Source organism: Pithys albifrons, chromosome 6 (genome assembly GCF_047495875.1).
Source record: "Pithys albifrons albifrons isolate INPA30051 chromosome 6, PitAlb_v1, whole genome shotgun sequence".
NCBI classification, from domain to species: Eukaryota; Metazoa; Chordata; class Aves; order Passeriformes; family Thamnophilidae; genus Pithys; species Pithys albifrons.
In genome coordinates, this window is record NC_092463.1 from 35,341,621 (window position 1) to 35,361,822 (window position 20,202).

The window sequence follows — 20,202 nt, forward strand, 5'->3', positions numbered from 1 at the left end:
CATGCAACTCATTTGAGAAATGCTGACTGATACAAAGCACCGTGTGTTCCACCCAAACTGCTCCCTAGAGGAAAAATACACAGCAGCAGTGTTCCCAACAAAATGTAGCTCTGTGATTTATGCTGTTTCCAAGCTGTGCATCCCTGATCTGTCAGGACAAATCAATCATTTTACCGTACAACACTACTTAAGAGATGGCCTCTGCAATGGCTATGGTGCCCTCAACAGAGCTGTGATGTGCCTTTTTGTCAGAACTGGGCAAAACGCAAGGGGTGACAGCGCAACACTGGCAGACAGCAGATTGGGCTTCTTCTGCTCCTAGTTCCTGTGCTTTCCTCTACACCAAGAGAGAACAAATTTTCTGTCATCTAAGGCTATTCTGTCTTTGTGCTTTCTCACGTGTCTGTTGTTTTGATAGCCCAAAATTAGGAGAGGGGTCAGCTTGCTACCAATCCTCAGCAGCATCTTCTTTTGTCATTACTTTTTAATGCTATATGAATCCTTGAAATTAGTACTTCCTGAAACAAAGCACTGAAATCCAATCCTGCCCATTTATGGAAAACCTGTGCAGGCTTTTCTCTGGAGGGCTGGTTAATGCAAAAATGTCTTGAAGAGTTGTCACCATGAATACACAGGGAAAACTCTGAGTTTGGATTAGCGTGCAAGTATATCCCAGGTGGGCTGTACTTGCCTGCTCCTTTTTGTTGTTGGTAATCACTCATCCCCTTGCTGTGTAATTAGGTCACTTAGCTTCCCCTTATATGCCTTGCAGTAATTTCCTCTCTGGCAGCAGAAAGGACTCTCGCAGCTGCCAAAATCTGCTGCCTTTCCCTGGGTCCCCTGTCATGGAAGATCAGGGGTCCTTGGAGGAGGGTGGAGTCCAAGTTTTGTCAGCCAGAAGAGAGATTAATTCACAGTAACACAAGCAGTCTCATTCTGCTGCTGGAATAGGATTTATTGAGTCTTGATGTGTTGATTATATATGGGCTCATTATAAAGATATGCACACACAGTTAAGGATGTGAGCTGTTGTTTTCCATTACCTTATGTGAACAAACTGCACTTAAATCAAGGACTTGACCTAGCAGATGATTTAACCAACTGACTAAGCAAGGATTTTGTTTAAGGATTTCAAATAATTAGAGGCTGATTTGAATTACAGTTGCCATTCCAAACTACCTTGCAGCTGTGAAGGGATGAGGTGGGAGAAATGTATTTGAATTTTTAATTTAATTTGGGTTGAAACACTCTTAAATGTTTGTAGTCCCAAATTCCTGTTTTAGATTTCTACTTATACAGCCAGTTCTACTTGCAGTGTTCAAGTTTGTTGTGGTCCTGGGGAATGTTGTTATGGTTCTTCCCATCCATAAACACAACAGTAATTGTTGCTAACACTGACATTAGATTTTAATTAGCTAGAAGCCAGTCATATTGCAAACTATCCCATTCTCTCTCCTCCTGATATTTGAGATTGATTTTCAAGAAGAGCAAAGCTGGAGGGAAAAAATCTCCCTGAGTTGCCCTACAACTCGCCTGTCTCCCTTTGGATACTCACAGTTAAAGTGCAAGTACTGTGGGAGAGCAGTATTTCCAAAATGCACATGGATGAATCTGATTCTCAGTTCAAGTGGGCTTCTCAGAAAGCTAGAGCAGCTGAGTGGGGGTGGAGGAAGGGGAGTTGAGCTACTGCGGAGAGCTAGAAGTGACAAGCACGAGACCTGAGTGGGTGGTCTGAGTGGAAGAGGGTGAGCCTGGGCAGCAGGCATCACACATACAGTATCTTAAGAGGAGATGGCAGCATAAAGAAAGTCCAGCTTTGACCATCTTTGCTGTCCCCATCATCAGAGATTTGTGGTGAAAGGTGTTTAGACTTTTCTGGAACCAGATTTCATGTCTGTGTCTGAATCATGAAAAAGCAAGATTTCTGACAAAAGATGGGACACTTGATAGCTTTGTTTTTTAGTGTCATTGGAGTAGGTTGGTTAGATCCTTATGACAGCACCATACAGCTCCTAAAGTTGGTTTCTGCTTTCAAACATGCTGAATCTCTGCCCATGCTACACAGCATGGCCACAGGGCAGCTAATTTTGTTGTTAATATTAAGTGCTAACAACAGTTCCATTTATCATATAGCTAATACTCTAGCAGAGGTTTTAGACTATTACAAGTTGTGTATAGGATATTACCTCAAAATAAGTCTGGAATTTTGCAAGCAGGAGGATATGAGACAATAGTTAAGCTTTAGATGGTTGTTGGTTCTGGCAGAATATTCTCCCTTGAGTTGAAAGAAATCAGAAATTAAATCTATTTGTCATCATGATTGCATTGATCATTCAACAGCAACAGCTGGCACTGATAGCAGAAAACCAGCCCAAAGCTATTCTGCATAATCAGAACTAGACTTCAAACCAGATGGATGTTATCCATAATGTTATTTGGAGAATAGAATTTTTAGTTGAATGCACAGTAAATTATTGCCATTAGCTTTATTTTTGGCTCTGACTGACAGTGGGAGTGGCATTTTAATTTGTATTGTAGTGAGGACAAATAGACAGCAAAGCAAGAGTCAGACACTGAAACACGAGAATGAAAACGAGAAACATTGGCACAGTATTTCCCAACAGAACAAGAAGCATGCTGAGATATCCTCTTAGACAGCTATATTTCATTAAAACATGATGAAGGAATGTGACCTCAGCCTGAAAATGAGGACACCAAGTTTTCTTGTGAGATGAGCTATTTGGAAGTCCTGTGTCCCTTTGTATTTAATTGGGAAATTTTTCCCACTTTGCCTCAGTGTATCATGTTACCTGAAGTGAAGATGGATGCAACTTTATATAGAGCATCAGAAAAGAAGAGTAAAAGCCTGTCTATTCTGAAAGCACATGACTCAGGGTCTTTGTGATACTAAGTAGGTAAAACAATACTGGCAGTATGCTATAGCTTGAAAGCAGTTTTCAGGAGACGGGAGTTTCTCTCAGTTGCGATTCAGTTTTACAAATTTAGGTGCTCAAAGGAACACTGTACTTGCTGGATGCTAGTGTGAGCTTTTCCACGACACTGTCTGCTCATATATTTAAAATTTAGTGTTTGTTGTCTTCAAGACCAGCTTCAGGCTGCCCATGGCTGTGCAAATACATTCTATTACAACTTGTAGCATCCTTGGCTGTTCCAGTTATCAGCTCTCCATACATTTCTCTCTGAAGCATCTTAGTCCTCATCCACAAAATCTGCTTTGTCAGCTGTGTTTCCTGAGCTTGGCTGACCCTGCTGTGTTTCACAGTTAGGATCTTGAGAGAAACACTGGATTGCCTGCATTACTGGGGGTTAAAAGAAAATGTTTGATTCCCCTGAAAAATCGATTCCCCTGAAAAATCATACTAGTGTAAACAATTCAGGTCTTATATATATCAAGTAGAAGAGTATGACTGTTCCTGACTTTGCTCTTGGTAATTGCACATGGAGTGCTTCTATCCAGCCACCTCAAAGTACTTTGAAAAGATAGATCAAAGTGCTGGAGAGAGACATTTACAAAAAAAAGTATGGAGATTTTTGGTTGACAGTGAGGAAGAGGATGAAGACACAATATTTCAAAGAAAATGTGGATTCTTTTTTTTTCCCCTCCATCTTCACTCCAAATCTACTCTGACCAGTAAACTATTTGTTACCTTCATCTCCATGAGAAAGGCATACCAAAGAGGATTTTTAAGCCAAAAACTTTCAGATTGTGTAATGCTTGTGTCTTCCAAAAGCTTTTCTTCAAAGTTCAGGTCAGTCATAATGTCTGGGTGTAGGGGAGTAAGGGACTTCCTGTAACGTTCGACAGTGTATGCAGAAGGTGTCTACTCTGTTTATTTTTTGCTAAAGATGGGCATTATTACTGTCATTTAAAAGTTGTCTGTCCAGGCTCCCCTTATGGTCTGTGGAGAAAGCTAGGCCCTGCCAGAAGGTGCTTGTACCTTGGACTCCTCCATAAGTATGTCACAAGGGAACTAGTTCAGACTAAGTTGCCCAGTTCTGAGGTGGCCAACAGTGGGAGACAAGCATCCTACCTCCTGTTTCCAACCATTACAAATATACATCCTCCTCAAGGGTCTGAGATATGATGTGTCCCTACAGGGCAGGATGTTGGGCTGTCTTTGGTAATCCTGTGGTCTGACAGTCAGACAGCAGGGTCTTCTGAAAGGTTTGTGTGAAGTCAGAGGAGTTGCTCTGGTATCTCATGAAGGACAGCAAAGCACAGTTTCTGACCAGAAAGGGTAAAATCCATCGTTCTGAAAATATCACTTCCATGTGAGATGAGGAGCCCTACTTTGGCTTTTACTGTCAGTAGTATGCTTTGTAACAGCTCCGTACTTGGCACTCCCCTGCAGCCCAGATGAACCTTATCTTCAACTCTCACCTTCTCATTGTTCTTCCTCCCCTTTCCCCATCCTTGTCCCATTTTATTTTGATCAAAGGGATCTGAGGTGACATGAAATGCTGGGCTTTCCAGTGATGTGATTCAGTGAGAGGCTGTTTGATCCAGTGTGATTTGTTAGCAGCAGCAGATGTGCTCTGGTGAGTGTTTGCTGGTGTCCTGCTGTGTCTGTGACTGCAGACTTTCCCTACAGACTTCACAGTGGGTACCTGCTCAGCACAGACAGGTGCCACGGGAGCAGGTCTCCGATCTGGAGAAACAGAAAGAGCAAGCCTCCAGTGGTGCTGGTTTTCTCCTGTACAGCGACAGGAAAGAAGAAAACCAGTGTCTCTTGGCAATTGCTCTTGCCTTCCATCTCAAATCTCATAACAGCATATTCTTTTACAATGAGGTCTTTTGGTGAGCTGTGGGGTGTGGGAGAGACAGCTGGCAGGCCTTCCCTAGCAAACACACAGGGAAAGGGGAAGGAGGAGACTGGGAATTCACAAATACAGAGTGGTAATGGGAGAGGAAGTAGGTGTGCTTTGGAGAAGTTCAAAAGGCTCTTCACTGAGGTGTTTGTGACACTGGGAAACACTGTTGTGCAGCGATTGCACCAACGAGGCACAGCGTGCAGCTTTCTAGGGGAGAAGACTTCCTGCTTTACGCTCATCATTACAGCTGCTGCTTTGTGGTATTAACTCTTCCTCAGGTCTTTGTAGGGAGACTTCTGCCAGATGGGAGCCAGATGGCTCTGAGTGTAGGCAGTGGGTTCAGCAGCTGGTGAGGGCATTGCAGTGCACAGACTATGTTGCATCTTCCTGTCCATCATCACTGCATTCCTCTGCCCCTTTACCTGTTAAAACCAGATTCTTCCTGCTGTACAAACGGTTCTCCTTTGGTGGTATCCTGTCGAACAGGGCTAGCAGTACTGGTGAATTGATGCTACCTCTGGTATTTAGTTGTGAAGAAATATGTGATAAAGGAGCAACAGATTATTCTGGGCTTTGCAACTGCCCTGCCCTCCAAGAACTGCCCTGCACATGGCAATCCTTTTGCTGTGTTATCCAAGAATTAAAATATTTATAGGTTTTGACCTTGTCCAGATATTGGAGGAATTTTTTTCATTCCCTTTGCATATTAATTTCTGCAATAGCCTTGAGGTCTATCAGTGTTGTCAAATTGTTTCTTTTTCTTCATCAGTCTCATGAGTTAATCAAAACATCTTTATAAGATTCCTAAGGTGTTCACTGACTGAGCACCCAGACTATAATTCTATCTGGGTCATCTGTGTGACTGAAAAGAATGATGGGAAAATCCCTTAAGCCTGGACCCCTTAATCCTGTAACCTGCTGATCTCAGCTGTGCTTCACTGGAGGTGAATGGCACTGCCTCACCTAGAAGATCCCAAATCCACAGACTCATTTCTACTTTTTTCTCTTCATATTAGCCACAATGTTCACAGTTCTTTCCAGCAGGAATGGAAGGTACAGCCCTTTCACAGCAGAATTTGCAGTTCAAGGTTACAGTATATCTTTTGTTTCCTGGTAAGCAGCACAACCAAAGTGGACCTTCAGGAAAGGGTTGCATGTGGCACCTTGTGGATATGCTGGGAGGGGGGCAGACCCAGAGGAGAGTGCTGCAGAAAGCAGAGCAGTATGTACCGAAAAGCTGTCAAATGCATACTCATAAATTGAAACAGCAGGGCAGGTAAGATTATGAAGAAGACAAAACAGCTGAGGAGGTGCAGATCTATGAAGAGCTTTCAATGTAGTGCTGACAAAAATCTTGAACTTGTTGAGAGATGAGGGGACATGTAAGAGAGCCAGCTGAACAGTAGGACGTGATCTTTGTTTTCTGTGGACGGATTGCTTTTCATACTGGGAGACCTTTCAGTGCTTTGCTTTCCATGTATTGGAAAGAAACTGTAGAAGGGCTTCAACTTTTGACAGGTATCTGGGTGCATAGAGATGCAGGACAGAGACTGGCAGGGAAACTGTGAATATCATATGCTTTTGAAAATGCCACTATTTGCTGATTTTTGTGTTCATAGAATCATCAGATGTGCTCAGATGTGCTGAGTTAGAAGGGACCCATCTCCTTGCCCTGCACAGGACACTGCAAAAGTCACACTATGTATCTCAGAGCGTTATCTCCAGTTGTTGGGGTTTACTTGAGTTTTATGCTCAACCATCAGCTTGAAGGCACAGTTTTGTGGTGAAGTGGAAGTAACAGCATGTTTTTTCTGTGTCTTCTCACAGAAGTGGAAGATGAAAGGCAGTTTCATTCAACACTTTGTCAGCGGTCTCTGCCTGGAAAACAAGACTGGAAGAGTGATGACCAACCCTTGTCAAGCAGATGTAGCTGGCCAACAGTGGGAGCTGCTACAAGCAACATGATGGTAGCATAGAGATCTCTTGGTTTCTTTGTGCATGACACTTTGGGAACAGAGGGGCATCAGAAAGGGAGGAATAGTTTTGTATATCTGACCCTAGATGTTTTCAATGTGCACATCAGTAAGCCACCATTTCATCTGAGGACTTGGTGTTTTTGAGCTTCTCCAAGAAGATGCCGGGAGTGAGAGGGATCAGGAGAGTTGCTGAAATCTTCCCATCCGTTGTCTTAAGTTCTCCTCTGTAGCTGATGCCTGTGCACAGCTGTACCCAGAGATGGGGGAAAACCCAGTCCAACACCTGGAGTGACCAGAAGTACCTTTCAGCTGTCCCCATCCTTTCCTTTCTCTGCATCCAAAGTCCATGGCCTTCAGTCCAGCAGCTTAAGCTATACTTGTGCAAACAGTACTAGCATTTTGACTTCCCTGGGTTTTTGCTCCAACATCATGCATCATTTATGTTCTTTCTCATTATGTCACTGTCTCAGTGAGGACTGGCCAGAAGAGTCATCATGATGAATGGAGAGGCTGGGAAAGAACTAGCAGACCCTGGGGACAGGTTTGTCACCTTTGTGGTGGGCCCATTCCTTCCTCTGTTCACAGTGTCTGCCCTGCAGCCAAATGTGCTGAGGCTGGCACAGTGCTGACAAGAGAGATGGAAAAGGACAAGCTGTTTTATCAGCATTATAAGGGATTGTTCTGGGGACTGTTTCCTGATGAATACTTCCTTCCAGCTTTTTTATGTGCAGAAGGCCAGCCCTGCCTCCAAGAGTGATCCCAACCTGGAGGTTCAGGGTACTATGCTCTGGCAGCGCCAGTCAGAAACAGGTGCCAACACTTTGGGATGTCAGGGAAGTTGGGACTGTTCTCTGACTGCTCTTCCTGGTGTTACCAGACACTGCCCACTGCACCCCACTCCCAAAGTGATGCACAGAGCTATGTGGGCAGCACACACAGACAACGACACTGCACATGACTCAGGCCGGTGGCCCCAACCCACCCAGTTCCCCACTGTGAGAGGCAGGAGGGGACAGCCCCTAGGGAATAGCAGAGTTCCAGCTGCCAGCTGGACAGGACCACAGTCCTTGTGCTGGCTCTCTGACTCTGCATAGCCCTTGTAAACACAGCCTGGCATGACAAGCCACCCAGTCCCTCTGTCTAGTTGCTTTTCTCCTTCTCTCTTGGAAAGAGAAGGCCAAAAGACCTGCAGCTGCCCTGCATTGGGACCTCTCTCTCCTGGTGAACACCTTGGGGAGAGGTTAGCTGGTGAAGTTGAAACTGTCCCATGCACAAATGCTGTCACAGTGCAGTCCTGCCCTGAGAGATCTCTCCTTTGTATTCTGGAAATACCAAAGACCATGGTGTCACTAGCTAGCACCCCAGTCCTGCTCCCAGTTAGCAGTCAGCTCTAGCTGAGTGTGGGTTTTCAGAACTGCCACGGGAAGCTCACCTATTCAAATAAATGAAAAAGAAAAATCCCTGCAGCCTTACTTTTTCCTACTGAATCTGTTAAAATTTCCTCTTGAGCTACATTTTGTAAACCATCCCTCCTTTCCAAGAGCCTGACAGGGAAACCAGATGGTAGGACCACCTTCGTTAAGCAATTGCTTGTCGGGATCCTTTCTGATCTGGTGTAGAAGAAACAGGTGGTTTATGTGGATTCTGAACAGCTGGCTGCTTTTGATCATGTTTGTATCTCTTTAATTCTTTATCTTAGCTTGGTATTAGCCCAAACAGTTGACAAAAGAACAGATACTGTTCTTCATGTGTTGCATGTGCTCAGAAGTGCTTGTGTGAGAACTGGACAATGTTTTTTGTTCTTGGTTTTAAAAAATTAAATCTGTCATGTGACAGGAGTTCTTTTCTTGTCTCCCCCTTCACTGTGACATTAGCTCACCATCTTGGCACTGATTAATCAGAAGAATGAGCTGCCTGTACTGTGAAAACTCATAAGGGGAATCCCTTTGATCCTTACAGAATGGTGCAGCTGCAATTCTGTGTTGGAATGGGGACACTGACTCTGCAGTGATTTCTCTTTCCCTGTATAGAAAATTTTTGGGCCAGAAACACTGAGGTCAGAAGAGAGCAGAGAAGGAAGGAAAATAGCCTAGGAATGAAAAGAGGACAGGACAGACAGATCCATCAGGGGGAAAGTTGCCATCCTATTAGCTATTGCATTTTTAACCAAAAATATAGAAGAGATGCTACTTCCAGAATGGCATCATTGTTCAGTAGAAGAGAGAACAGTCAAGTTCTCACATACCTGGCTTGAAAAGTGCTGATGCAAAGACAGATATAGGGCTTGAGCAGGTATGGTACGTAAGCTCCTTATACAATGAAGTGCGAAAGGATGAGGTATTTTCATCAAAATGCATCCTAAGTGGACTATCTGAGCCTCCCCCATTTCACTCTCCAGCAGCTTAAGGATTGCAGCTAGCAGCATATTTCCTCCTCCACCAGATACTGCCTCCTTGCTCCCACTGTGTGTGTGCAGCTTTCTTGCAGGTCCTTCTTCTTAACCGTTCTGGGACTAGGATCCAGCTCCTCTACAAACAGTTCTCCTGACTGCTGCAGACCACAGAAGCTCTGCTTGTATGCAGTCTCCAAGCTCTGGGCCAGGCCTAATTCAAAGGGCTCTTACTAGCACGATGGCTTGTTGCTGACCGCGCTCTAGGGAGACCGCACACACCAATATGATGTTCAAGCAAGATCTAAAGTTTATTCAAATTACAGGTATATATCACTTTAAGTGACCCCGCCCCAGGTATGGAGGTCTGCTTCCATAGGCTGAGGCTGGAAACATGTACTTTTAAGGTGAAAACGAAACCTTGTAGGAGTTAGGGGTGGCAACATCTCCCCCTCTTGTTTCAAAGAACAAAACAAAAATACAAACAACATAATACAGAACTAACACAGTGATTTGTCATAAATTACAACCAGTGCAAAACAAGAAAACTTTTCTCATGTGAGACTTTATGGTCCTTCTGTGTGGTCGTCACCACACTGACCATGGTAAACAGAACAACAAATTTAATAAATAGTGTCTGAGTGCAGTGACTTCACTTATCAAGGGTTAGCTTCAGTCCAGCTGAGCTAATTCCCTATGCAACCTTACAAGAGCAATTCTCAGTTCTACGTGGCCATCGTAGACTGAGAAAAGCCTTGAGACTCAGTCACTTCAGGCACTTTGTGAACTTATTTGAACAGTGAAATTAAACTTTTGGTCAGAAGTTAGACTTTTTAACCAGTCACACCCAGATTCATGTGTCAGCATTACTTGTTAAGTGAGCTGTGGATCCTGTGCAGTCTGTAGGGTTAACAGGCATGTTGTTCCCTGCAGATTTGGCTGGGTCTTTTCGGATCCAGGGCTTTACCCATTTTGCTGGAATCCACTCACTGCCTTGATCCGAAGATACACAAGCGTATCCATGGCCCCACGCTATCAGCTGAAACGGACCTTTCCGTATGTTCAAGGCAGGTTGATAGACTGCAACTTGAACATCTGAGGCTGAGAAATTGCGCAGATTTTCTGAGAAGTGTGAAAAAATTGGAGGATCATTAGTTTCCCTTGGGTTTAACCAATTTAGAACATAACAAGCTTTCATCAGCACATTCTGTGGGCCACGCATCTCCATTTCCCCCTCTCTTTTTAAAACTGACACCATGCGTTTTAAATCTTGGTGGTGGCGTTCAATAATTGCTTGTCCGCCAGAGTTATGGGGAATGCCAGTGACATGATTAATGTGCCATTGGTTAAAAAAGGTGGCACATATTTTGCCTTTATATGCTGGAGCATTATCTGTTTTGATAATGTCAGGCTTACCCAATGCAGCAAAGGCACTAAGCCAATGTTTAATATATGCCTTGGCAGCAGTGGAGACGTCAGCAGTGGCCCACATTGCTTTAGAACAGGTGTCAACTGACACATGAACGTACCTTACATGTCCAAAGGATACAATTTCAGTGACATCAGTCTGCCAAATTTTTTGAGCTTCTAACCATCATGGGTTAACTCCTCCAGACTGAATGGGTGCTATTTTGGCACAGTCAGGGCAGGAAGCAATAATAGCCCTGGCTTTTGATTGTGACAGAGAAAATTCATTTTGTATGGCTTTAGCTGATTGGTGGAAAAAGTAATGTGACTGGGTAGCTTGTTCAAAAGGGGTTGGTGCTGTGACTGCAGCAGCAGAAACAGCTTGATCAATAAATGCATTACCTTGAACAAGTATGGCTTCTCCATCAGAGTGACTGCGAATGTGAGCACACCAGAAAGGGTGCTGACGATGTTCAACTAAATTCCATAACATGATGAACACAGATTGCAGTTTTGGATTTGAAACATACACTAATAAGGAACGGGAAATTCTAGTAACAATCCCTACTACATACAGAGAATCGACAACAAGGTTAACGGGCTGATGAGAGAAATGCTGAAATACCAAAATTACAGCTTTTAGCACTAAATGTTGCACAGATTCGTGTGCTTGTTCAGTCACTAAGTCCCACTGACCATTTTTTTGTGTGGCATAACCATATTTACCTGTTTTACTGCTGGCATCTGTAAACAGTGTAATAGCTCCAGGAATTGGGTCCCACACTCGCAGAAGTCGCTCCTCAATTATTAGGGAGGTGTCAAAAAGAGGACACTTTGGATAATGGTTGTCTATGGGGACACCATTCACTGCAAGTGGAAAAGTTACAGATTGCAGTGACCATTCTGCGACCAGATCAAGAGATTTTAATGGTAACACAATTTTGTCTGGTTCCCGTCCCGAGATGGTCCTCAACCTTTTGCGAGCCTTTATTAGCATAGAGCCAATAACTTCAAATCTAGGGTTAATGGTATTTCTTAACCGGGCAGAGCAAAAAACCCATTCCAGAACTTGTAGCTCTTTTGATGTTTGAGCTATTAATACAGCCACTTCTATTTGTTTGTTGTAAACAAATAGACAAATAGGCAACAGTGGGTCATAGCGATAAACCATGGTAGAACTAATTTTGTGCTCAATTTTAGCAATGGTTTGTTTTACCTCTGGTGTTTCTGTTCTCAGTTAGTGGGGTCTGTTGTATTCTGTAGCAAGGAGAATAATGGTGCCAAGTCCTCATTTGTGATGCCGCAATAGGTACGGAGCCACTGAAGGTCTCCAACCAACTTTTGCACTGATTGGACATCAGTAATTTTGGAGTTTAGCTGTAATTTTTGCGGCCAAACTCGAGTGTCTGTAATCACCATACCCAAATAGTTCCAAGGAGCGCATCTTTGAATTTTTTCAGGTGCTATAATGAGGCCATATTCTTTTAGATTATTAACTAAAGTTTGCTCCTTTTCTTCAGATAATGGCTGAGGACTTGCAACCATTATATCATCCACGAAATGGTACACAATACAATCCAAGTTATTTTGTCTCCAAGACTGCAGTGCAATATCAACAAACCATTGTCAAATTGTAGGGGAATTTTTCATGCCCTGAGGTAACACTACCCAATGATAACATTTTGCTAGTGCCTCTCTGTTAATTGTTGGCACTGAGAAGGCAAATTTTTCATAATCATCTGGATGTAAAGGAATTGTGAAGACACAATCCCTTAGATCCAAAAACAGCAAATACCACTCTTTGGGCAGCATAACAGGGGATGGCATTCCAGGTTGAAGTGCTCCCATGGACTCCATGCGGTCATCGACGGCCCTCAGATCTTGGAGCAGCCGCCATTTACCTGATTTCTTTTGAATAGTGAAGATAGGGGTGTTCCAGGGACTGGTGGAGGGCTGAATATGCCCAGCATCTAGTTGTTCTTGGACCAGTACCTTTAATTGATGCAGCTTCTCTTCAGGGAGCGGCCACTGGGGAACCCAGGTAGAGCTTTCATCTTTCCATTTTAATTTTAATAAAGGGCGAGAGCTCCTTTCAGTGGCCGCTACCCAAAATTTGTAGTCAGCTGCATTCCCCATTGTGAAAGTGCATCCCTTCCCAAAAGACATAGGGAGGTTTGTAGTACATATGGACGTACCACAGCCCTATTTCCTTCACCATCAACTATTGTGACAAATGCAGAACTAATCTTGGCAACGGATTGACCACCAATTCCTGCTACAGTTGAGTCAGTTAACTCTAATGGCCACTTTATAGGCCAACTTTCTAAAGGTAAGACAGTAACGTCAGAACCGGTATCAATCATCATATTAACATTAGATAACACGATACCTCTTGGGTCGGTTATTGTAACAACTCTACACGGCCTTACTGCTGACACCTGCTGTACAAACATAACATTAGAGACAGCTGTGGAACCCATACTTCCCTTCCTGTTCCCAAACTGTTCTGCACTTGCAGCAGAGAACGAAAGGAATCAACTGAGCAATTTTGCTCCCCTTGGGAATAGTAACAGGAGGACCAAAAACTTTTATCAGGATGTCAATCACTCCATTATAGTTAACATCTATACACCTAGGCAACACAAATATGCCCATGCGAGAAGCTGAGCATTGTCCTATTAATAATGCAGCTAGACCATCACCTAAGGGACCCTTGTGGTCACTGGGAATGGCATGAACCACGTCATCAGTTATTGTAATTGCACTGGTGGTTGCCAAGTTGAGGCTGGCATGGCTTGTGGTTGAGGTCGCCATGTGGGGAAAGCAGCCTGGCTCCAGTTTCCATGGGGTATTTGAGTGGCTGCGCCCCACAGCCCGCGGCCCTTCTGGTTTCCCGAAGGCTCAGACCCACTCCCTGTATTTACCAGAGGAGTGCCATCTTTTTTACATTTAGAATAACAATCCTGGGCCCTGTGGCCAAGCCTGTCACAACGATTACATTTCCCAGTGAAGCTTTGAGTTCTGCTATATTTTGGTTGTGCTGGGCGAGATTTTGTTGTATGTCCCTTTTTTCCACAATTAAAGCAAACTCCAGGGTCTTTTCCCCCTTTCTTTTGGGTAGATTGTTTGCTAAGAGCTGTAGCTAGAGCAGAGGCATGTAGCTTTGCTTTTTCCTCCTCCTCTACCCAGGGCAATCTGGCACAGGCTTCAATTAACTGTACTAAAGTAGCTGTGACAGGGAGAGAGGCTATAAGCTGTTTACATTGAGGATTGGCATTATTAATTACCAGATCTTTTAATAATACTGGTTTCATTTCAGGGGTAAGATTTGGAGCGATGTCAAGGGCTTCTTTTACTTTGTCTACAAATTCCATAAATGTTTGTCCAGGTTTCTGCATGATCTGCATGTAAGGTAGAGAAGGTTTTCCCTTCTTAGGCAGATTAGAGAATGCGGTCAAAGCAGCATTCTTTGACTCTTGCAGAACATAAATATGTAGTGCAGCTTGTGTTTGTGGGTCTTCATAAGCTCCTGATCCCATTAGCTGGTCTAAAGATGCTAATCTTAAGGGATGTCCAGTTTCTAAGTGTATATTTTTTGCCTGTTCCTCCGTTAGCTGCTCTTTCCACTTCTGCAGAAATAACATATATGCAGTAGGAGGTAGAATAAACTCCATTAAAGCCTTAGTGTCTACTGGAACTAGGTTGTTGTATTTTATGAAGGCAGTGATTTGGTCTTTTACCAAGGCATTGTCATAGCCGTGTTGAAAGACTATAGTGTGTATTTTTTGTGCAATTTTCCAATCAAGTGGCTCCCATTTTGAGCCTTGTGTAGTGTTAATCACAGGCGCAGAAACCAGAGGTTGCAGGGAAGGTGAAGGTGTACATGTGTCAGCAGCCAAAGAGACTAACTCTTTGTACCTTTGCTGGCTATTAAATGTGAGGTCGCGAGGTGGCGCTGTTGCTCCAGCCACCGAATCTGGTATTACCTGGGAATCAGAAGGCTTTGAAATTAAGTTAAATAAAGATCTTTCAAATCCCTTTTTTACCACATCGCGATTCCCGGCTCCCCCCACCATGTCCCAAACGGAGGCTTCTTCCGGTGCCGTGCCTTTAAATGGCTGTGCTGTTGCTCTCCATTCCGGGATGTAGCCGGTGGGTGTGGCTGTCAGTGATGAAGACTGCGGATACCAGGTTGCTGGCGCGGGGCGTTCCGGTGTCGGTGTTGGCGGCTGCGGGCAGCGCGTGGCTATCGAGGAGGGGGTCCTCACTGGCGCTGCAGGGCCTGGGTCCCGTGAACCCGGTGCCGTGGGAACTTGCTTTTGGGACGCATGCGCTGTGGACGGCGCGCAGTGGAGGGGACGCGCAGAGGGGGCTTTGCTGGCTTCGCTCCATTGAGGAGGAGCCTCTCCCCTCTCCATGACGCAGTCGATGGCTGTATTCACGCCGGAGGTGGTGGGGGTGGCGCGGGAACTGCAGATGATGGGCAGTGGGATCTGCTCCGGGGTCGGGCCAATTCCCCCCGTCGGGCCGACATGGAGCCGACCCCGGCCCCTGCGGGCTGCAGGGGACCTGCGCCTCGCGCATGCGCCTTGATTGGCATGCAGTAGGGAGGGGAATGGGGCGGTCCTGGTGCCTCGTGGTAATCGCGCGCAAACCCTTTGTTTGATTTCGCGGGCATTTCCACGAGGTTTTCAAAGTCTCTCATGGTTTCGGTTTCAAACTCAGCTATGGCGCGCAGCTCTACCGCGGACTCGGAACATGAATTAAAATCACTTACTCCTTAGTACTGTTGGATATCTGTGCTGTTTGCAGCGACGAACGGCATGGAAAAGCCTTGGTCCCATGGCTGGTGTGGTCCCGTCCGGTCTCCTGGAGCGGGGGCGGGCGGCGCTGCGTATCAGCACGGGAACGGCACAGCGCTGGCTCCGCGGTTCGGCTCCAGGCTCTGCGCTTGTGGATAGGGCGCTGGTGATGCCAAAGGGCACGGTAGCGGGGGTCCGATGGGCAGCATACGTGGCGGAGAAGGGTACCACGGTGGGGTTTCCGCGGGCGGCAGCGCCCGCGGCGGTGCAGAAGGGTGCTCAGGGGAAAAGTCACTCTGCAGAAGGAGGCTCTTGTCCTTTCTCTCAGGTAGCTCGAGGTTTTTACGGGCTCGTTCTACCTCTAACAGCATTTTCTTAAAGCTGTATATGACGGGATAAGCAGCAAGAGGTCTTCGGGGGCAATTTGTGCTAAATTCCACAAATCTGCCCCGATATTGTCTCACAATTCTATGGAAAGCGTGGAGCTGGCATCGGTTAAATGCCCCTGACTAAAGCACCAGTCCAAAAATTTTTGTAATGCTTGTCTTTCAATGTTTGTTTTTGTGACGCAAGCTAATTTTTCAAATTTATCGAGCAATAAGTTTGTCTTAGTCGACTTGGAATTTCCCATGTTTCTTTAACTCACCGGTTTGAAGGTCATGGTTCTTTCAATCCACGTTCTTCCAGCAGCTCTCAAAGGCCACTACAAAAACTCCCGAGTTTACGGGAGACAGAAGCTCTCAGAGGCTTCTACACAAGGGACCCAGAAAATCGGGGCACAGCAGCTCTCAAAGGCCACTACTTAAGGTTCTAGGCAGGTCTGCAGATGGCTTCCATGTCCTTAATCACGTCGAGGTTCACCAAATGTTGCCGACCGTGCTCTAGGGAGACCGCACACACCAATATGATGTTCAAGCAAGATCTAAAGTTTATTCAAATTACAGGTATATATCACTTTAAGTGACCCCGCCCCAGATACGGAGGTCTGATTCCATAGGCTGAGGCTGGAAACATGTACTTTTAAGGTGAAAACGAAACCTTGTAGGAGTTAGGGGCGGCAACAATGGCTACTGGCCCTGTCAGTGTGTTTGGCTTTAGTTTTGGAGGTTACTGACTTCCCGTGGAGGAGATACATCTGGACTAGCTGTGTTGATTTGTACCTTTCTTCCTGCTGCTTTCCTCCCAACAGAGTGTGAACTGGCATCCATGGGGGGTGTTTGAGCTGGCCTGGGGGAGGAAAGGGAAAAGGTGGACATATGCTAGATGTCAACTCAATTTTTTTCTGGAGTTAGGAGTTAAAACTCTATCTGTTTTTCAGCATATTCTCCTGAGGTCATCTCCCAACTGCTCACTGTGCTGTCAGCTAAAGCATTGCTTTATCTCAACATAGACCTCCCCACAAATCATTTTCTGGAAGCCATTGGTTTCCAATGTATTTTAGCTGAAAAGGAGGTACATTACAAAACTCTGCTTTCAAGTGTGGGCACACCGAACTTCTCAGAATAAACAATCTTGTCCAAACCCCTTATTAGCATACTTTCCATTTCCCTTGCAGTGAAGGGAGGGAAGAACAATGTTATCTCTGCTTTTTCTCCAAGGTCTATGCAGTGCCATGTTTTGAAACAGGACTCTGGTAGGGTTTTTGCAAACAAACTGACCGAGTCCCCAAATTTGGCCCACTGTTGTGTTTCTTGAACAGTCAGAACAAGCAACTGCTCAGTCTTTTTTTAATCTGTTTATTTTAAGCAGCCCCCTGGAGTGTCAAAACAGAGCATTTGCATTGGTAATGCCTTTAAAGAAGGCTAGTTTTGTATCAGAACAGCCAATGTAGTTTTGTGCTGTGACCCAATGGGGGTTTATTTAAGAAGAGCTGAAACTAGTGTTTTACAGAAATCAATTCAAAAGGTTTATTTTCTCCACTCACTTGTAAGTTGCACTTTGCCAGATGTAATTTATGTGGAACTAAGATTTGTTTTCCTTTTTCTTCAAGAAAGCATGTGCCAGAATCTGTTTAATGCCTGTAATAAAATCCATTTTGAAACAAGCATTTCAGCCAGTTCTTATTCCCTCTAACTTTCTCTACTGGAAAAGAGCATCCTTCTTGGCTGGTCCCCTCCTCTGTCTCTCTGGGTTTGTTCTCCTGACATGCATACCCCTGTTCTTTGCATGCATTCCTGGGGTACATTCTAGAGGGATACTGCTGGAGCTTGCAGATATACTTAATCACAGAATCACACAGACTATTCTGAGTTGGAAGGGACCCACAAGGATCATCGAGTCCAAATCTTAAGTCAATGGCCCATACAGGGGATTGAACCCATGACCTTGGCATTATTACAACCAAGGTTTAACCAACTGAGCTAATCTCAGGGTTACAATAGCATATCAGGGGAAAAGGACTGAAGAAATCCTTCTCAACTGGATAGGCAGACAAAAATATCCTTTCTGGTGATTAATGGACTGACTGACATGCTGAAAGAAATAGCTGGGGGTGGGGAGAATGAATTCTTCCTGTTACTCCCTCATTGATCTTTTCCTCTGGCTATCAGCCTGCCTACCTTTTACATAAGCCTCCCAAAGACCTTACTTGTACTTCTGGCTTGAGGGCAGAGAAGCATCACCACCCACAGATGCCTCCTAGCATGTGTGTTGCTGAGTCTCAAGTGCTGTGACTCCCCAAGGAGGCTAAATAAGCTTTTCTAACCTCCCATTATTGAAAAAAAAAAAAAAAGAAAAAAAACCCCTCAGCCAGCAATTTCAAGTTGGAGACTTGAAGTTTAAAATCAGAGCTTAACTGCCTGCTGTTCACCTGCAAAGGCCTTTTCAAATTTGGATCAGCTGGGTCTGCCACTACAGAAAGCAGCTGTGCCAGAGCATCTGTGTAGGGAAGGAGGATGAAGGTATTCTGAAATTCAGCTGGTGTGGGGGGAACCAGTGCAGCCTCGTTGTATATCTGATGTTTGAGTGCTGTGGAAAATAAAATGGGGAAGAGTTGTGGCTTTCTCTCTTAATGCTGCTCCTGTAGTAGGACATCGTTTGGCTGTGTCCCTGGAGCACTGCCATGCACATCCTGAGTGACAACCACTGAAGTACCCTAGAAACCAGGAGGTTCTCAAACTGTAGTGATAGGTGGGAAGACTTTGATTAGTCCTATCTTGGAAAATGATCTACTGATCTTCTGAAGAGGCAGATTGCAGGGGGCTAGGAGGGAAAGAGAAATGAGTGAGGGATGATCCTCTGAGGAGGATAGGGTCAGACATGCAATGGTCTGACATGTACATGATGTATGTAGAGTTGAGTTTGAGAAGAGTAGAGTAGAGTTTGGAGTAGAAACAAGTGCCTCAAAAGGAACTAGAACCAAGGATGGGGAAAATTACAGGGGAGTAACTTCTTTGCAGGAGTCTGAAAACATAGAAGCATCGTGTCCACAGCAGTCATACAGCTGGGTCAGATTTGGTAGATGCTTTGTCTGACAGGGCAAATCATGCGCTACTTGGTTTTGCTGCATGTTTGTTTTGTTGTTTTTTTTCTTAAATACTCAAATACTTCATTTAAGCACTCACAAAGCACATTATCTTCTTTAAAAATAGAGAGATTCTTCACTCTATATTCAGTAACAAATCAAGGTGCGAGGAGACCCTATTTTTCCGCAATCTGTTAAAAGGGATTTGGTTGGTACAGAGACCTTGTGGGAATGTCTCTTTGTCGGCAAAGCCCTCTGCCTTTGGGCTGTAGAGTGTGTGGGAGGGGATATCTCTATGCTTCTGATTGGACCTTTTCAGCCTTTTAGAAGTACATACCAAGTGCAGAAAACCTGTCTGCTGCTCTTCCCTTGGGCAAGCATCCTAACATGCTTCCAGTATCCTTTCTCTTTTGGTCTCTACTGCTTGGCAGACACAACTGAAGAGCTCCTGTATCCCTCCCTTTTAGGGGGCCTAAGATTGATTCCTGCAGTGTGACTTGTGAGCACTTAAAAGAGAAGCAGAGGAGCCCTGGAGAACTGCAAATATTGAAATTAGATGTTTAGATCTACCTAAAACAAAACTCACTTTCAGCCTGCTGCTTTTTCTGCTATAGTAGCAAAAAAATCAGCAGTGCACTGCCCTATGAAAATAAACAGGATATTTGCAGCATGCTGGGCTTCTTGGTCTGCTTCTTCAGTGGAGAACTCTATGCCCATGCACAGGCAGGAGTCATTGACCCTCCATCACTCTCCCTGCTTGGGTGCAAGGTAGCAGCCATCCACATTTCTAGGGCTTTGTTTCTGTAAGATGTTTTGCAAATTCCTGTGATACAGTCCAGAGCTGTGTTAAAAAATGTTTCTGTGCTGCAGCATGTTGCAAAGAAGCCACTGGGCAATGGGAGGCTGGGTACAGGAGAGAAGTGAACAACCTTTTGCTTTTTTGACTGATCTGCATCTGTTTGAAAAATGCTGCTTAAATCTCACCAGTGACTGACCAGTAATGAAAAACCAGACCGGAATGAGGTAGTATTTCTGTGCTGAGAATGACACTGGGTAAGTGTTCAGACTTGCCTATTTTTGAGACATCCCATCCAAATGGAAATAGCGGCTTCTGCTTGACATATTGATGAAAAGTTGTGATTTCCAAATTGGAATCATTAAAATAAATCCAGCTCTCTCTGTACTGCATGGTAAAAAAAAAAAAAAAGGAAAAAAGAATAAAAGAACAGATAACAAAATGATCCACTTGGGACAAAATAGTGTTTTAATGTGATTTTGGTGGAAACCAGCTTCTCTGGTTTTGATTTCCATGGAAACTAGCACAGCAGCACT

The 20,202-nt window shown here is 44.6% G+C and overlaps 1 protein-coding gene across 1 annotated transcript in view; it reads left to right on the top strand.

Annotated features, from left to right (window-relative positions):
• The window catches only part of GALNT16 (polypeptide N-acetylgalactosaminyltransferase 16), a 73,638-nt gene extending 64,991 nt beyond the window's left edge, over positions 1-8,647 (top strand). The window contains exon 15 of the mRNA XM_071558177.1: positions 6,661-8,647. Within this exon, the coding sequence (XP_071414278.1) occupies positions 6,661-6,798 (138 nt within the window). The 3' untranslated portion in view covers positions 6,799-8,647. The remainder of the gene's footprint in view (positions 1-6,660) is intronic.
• The last annotated feature ends 11,555 nt before the right edge of the window (positions 8,648-20,202 follow it).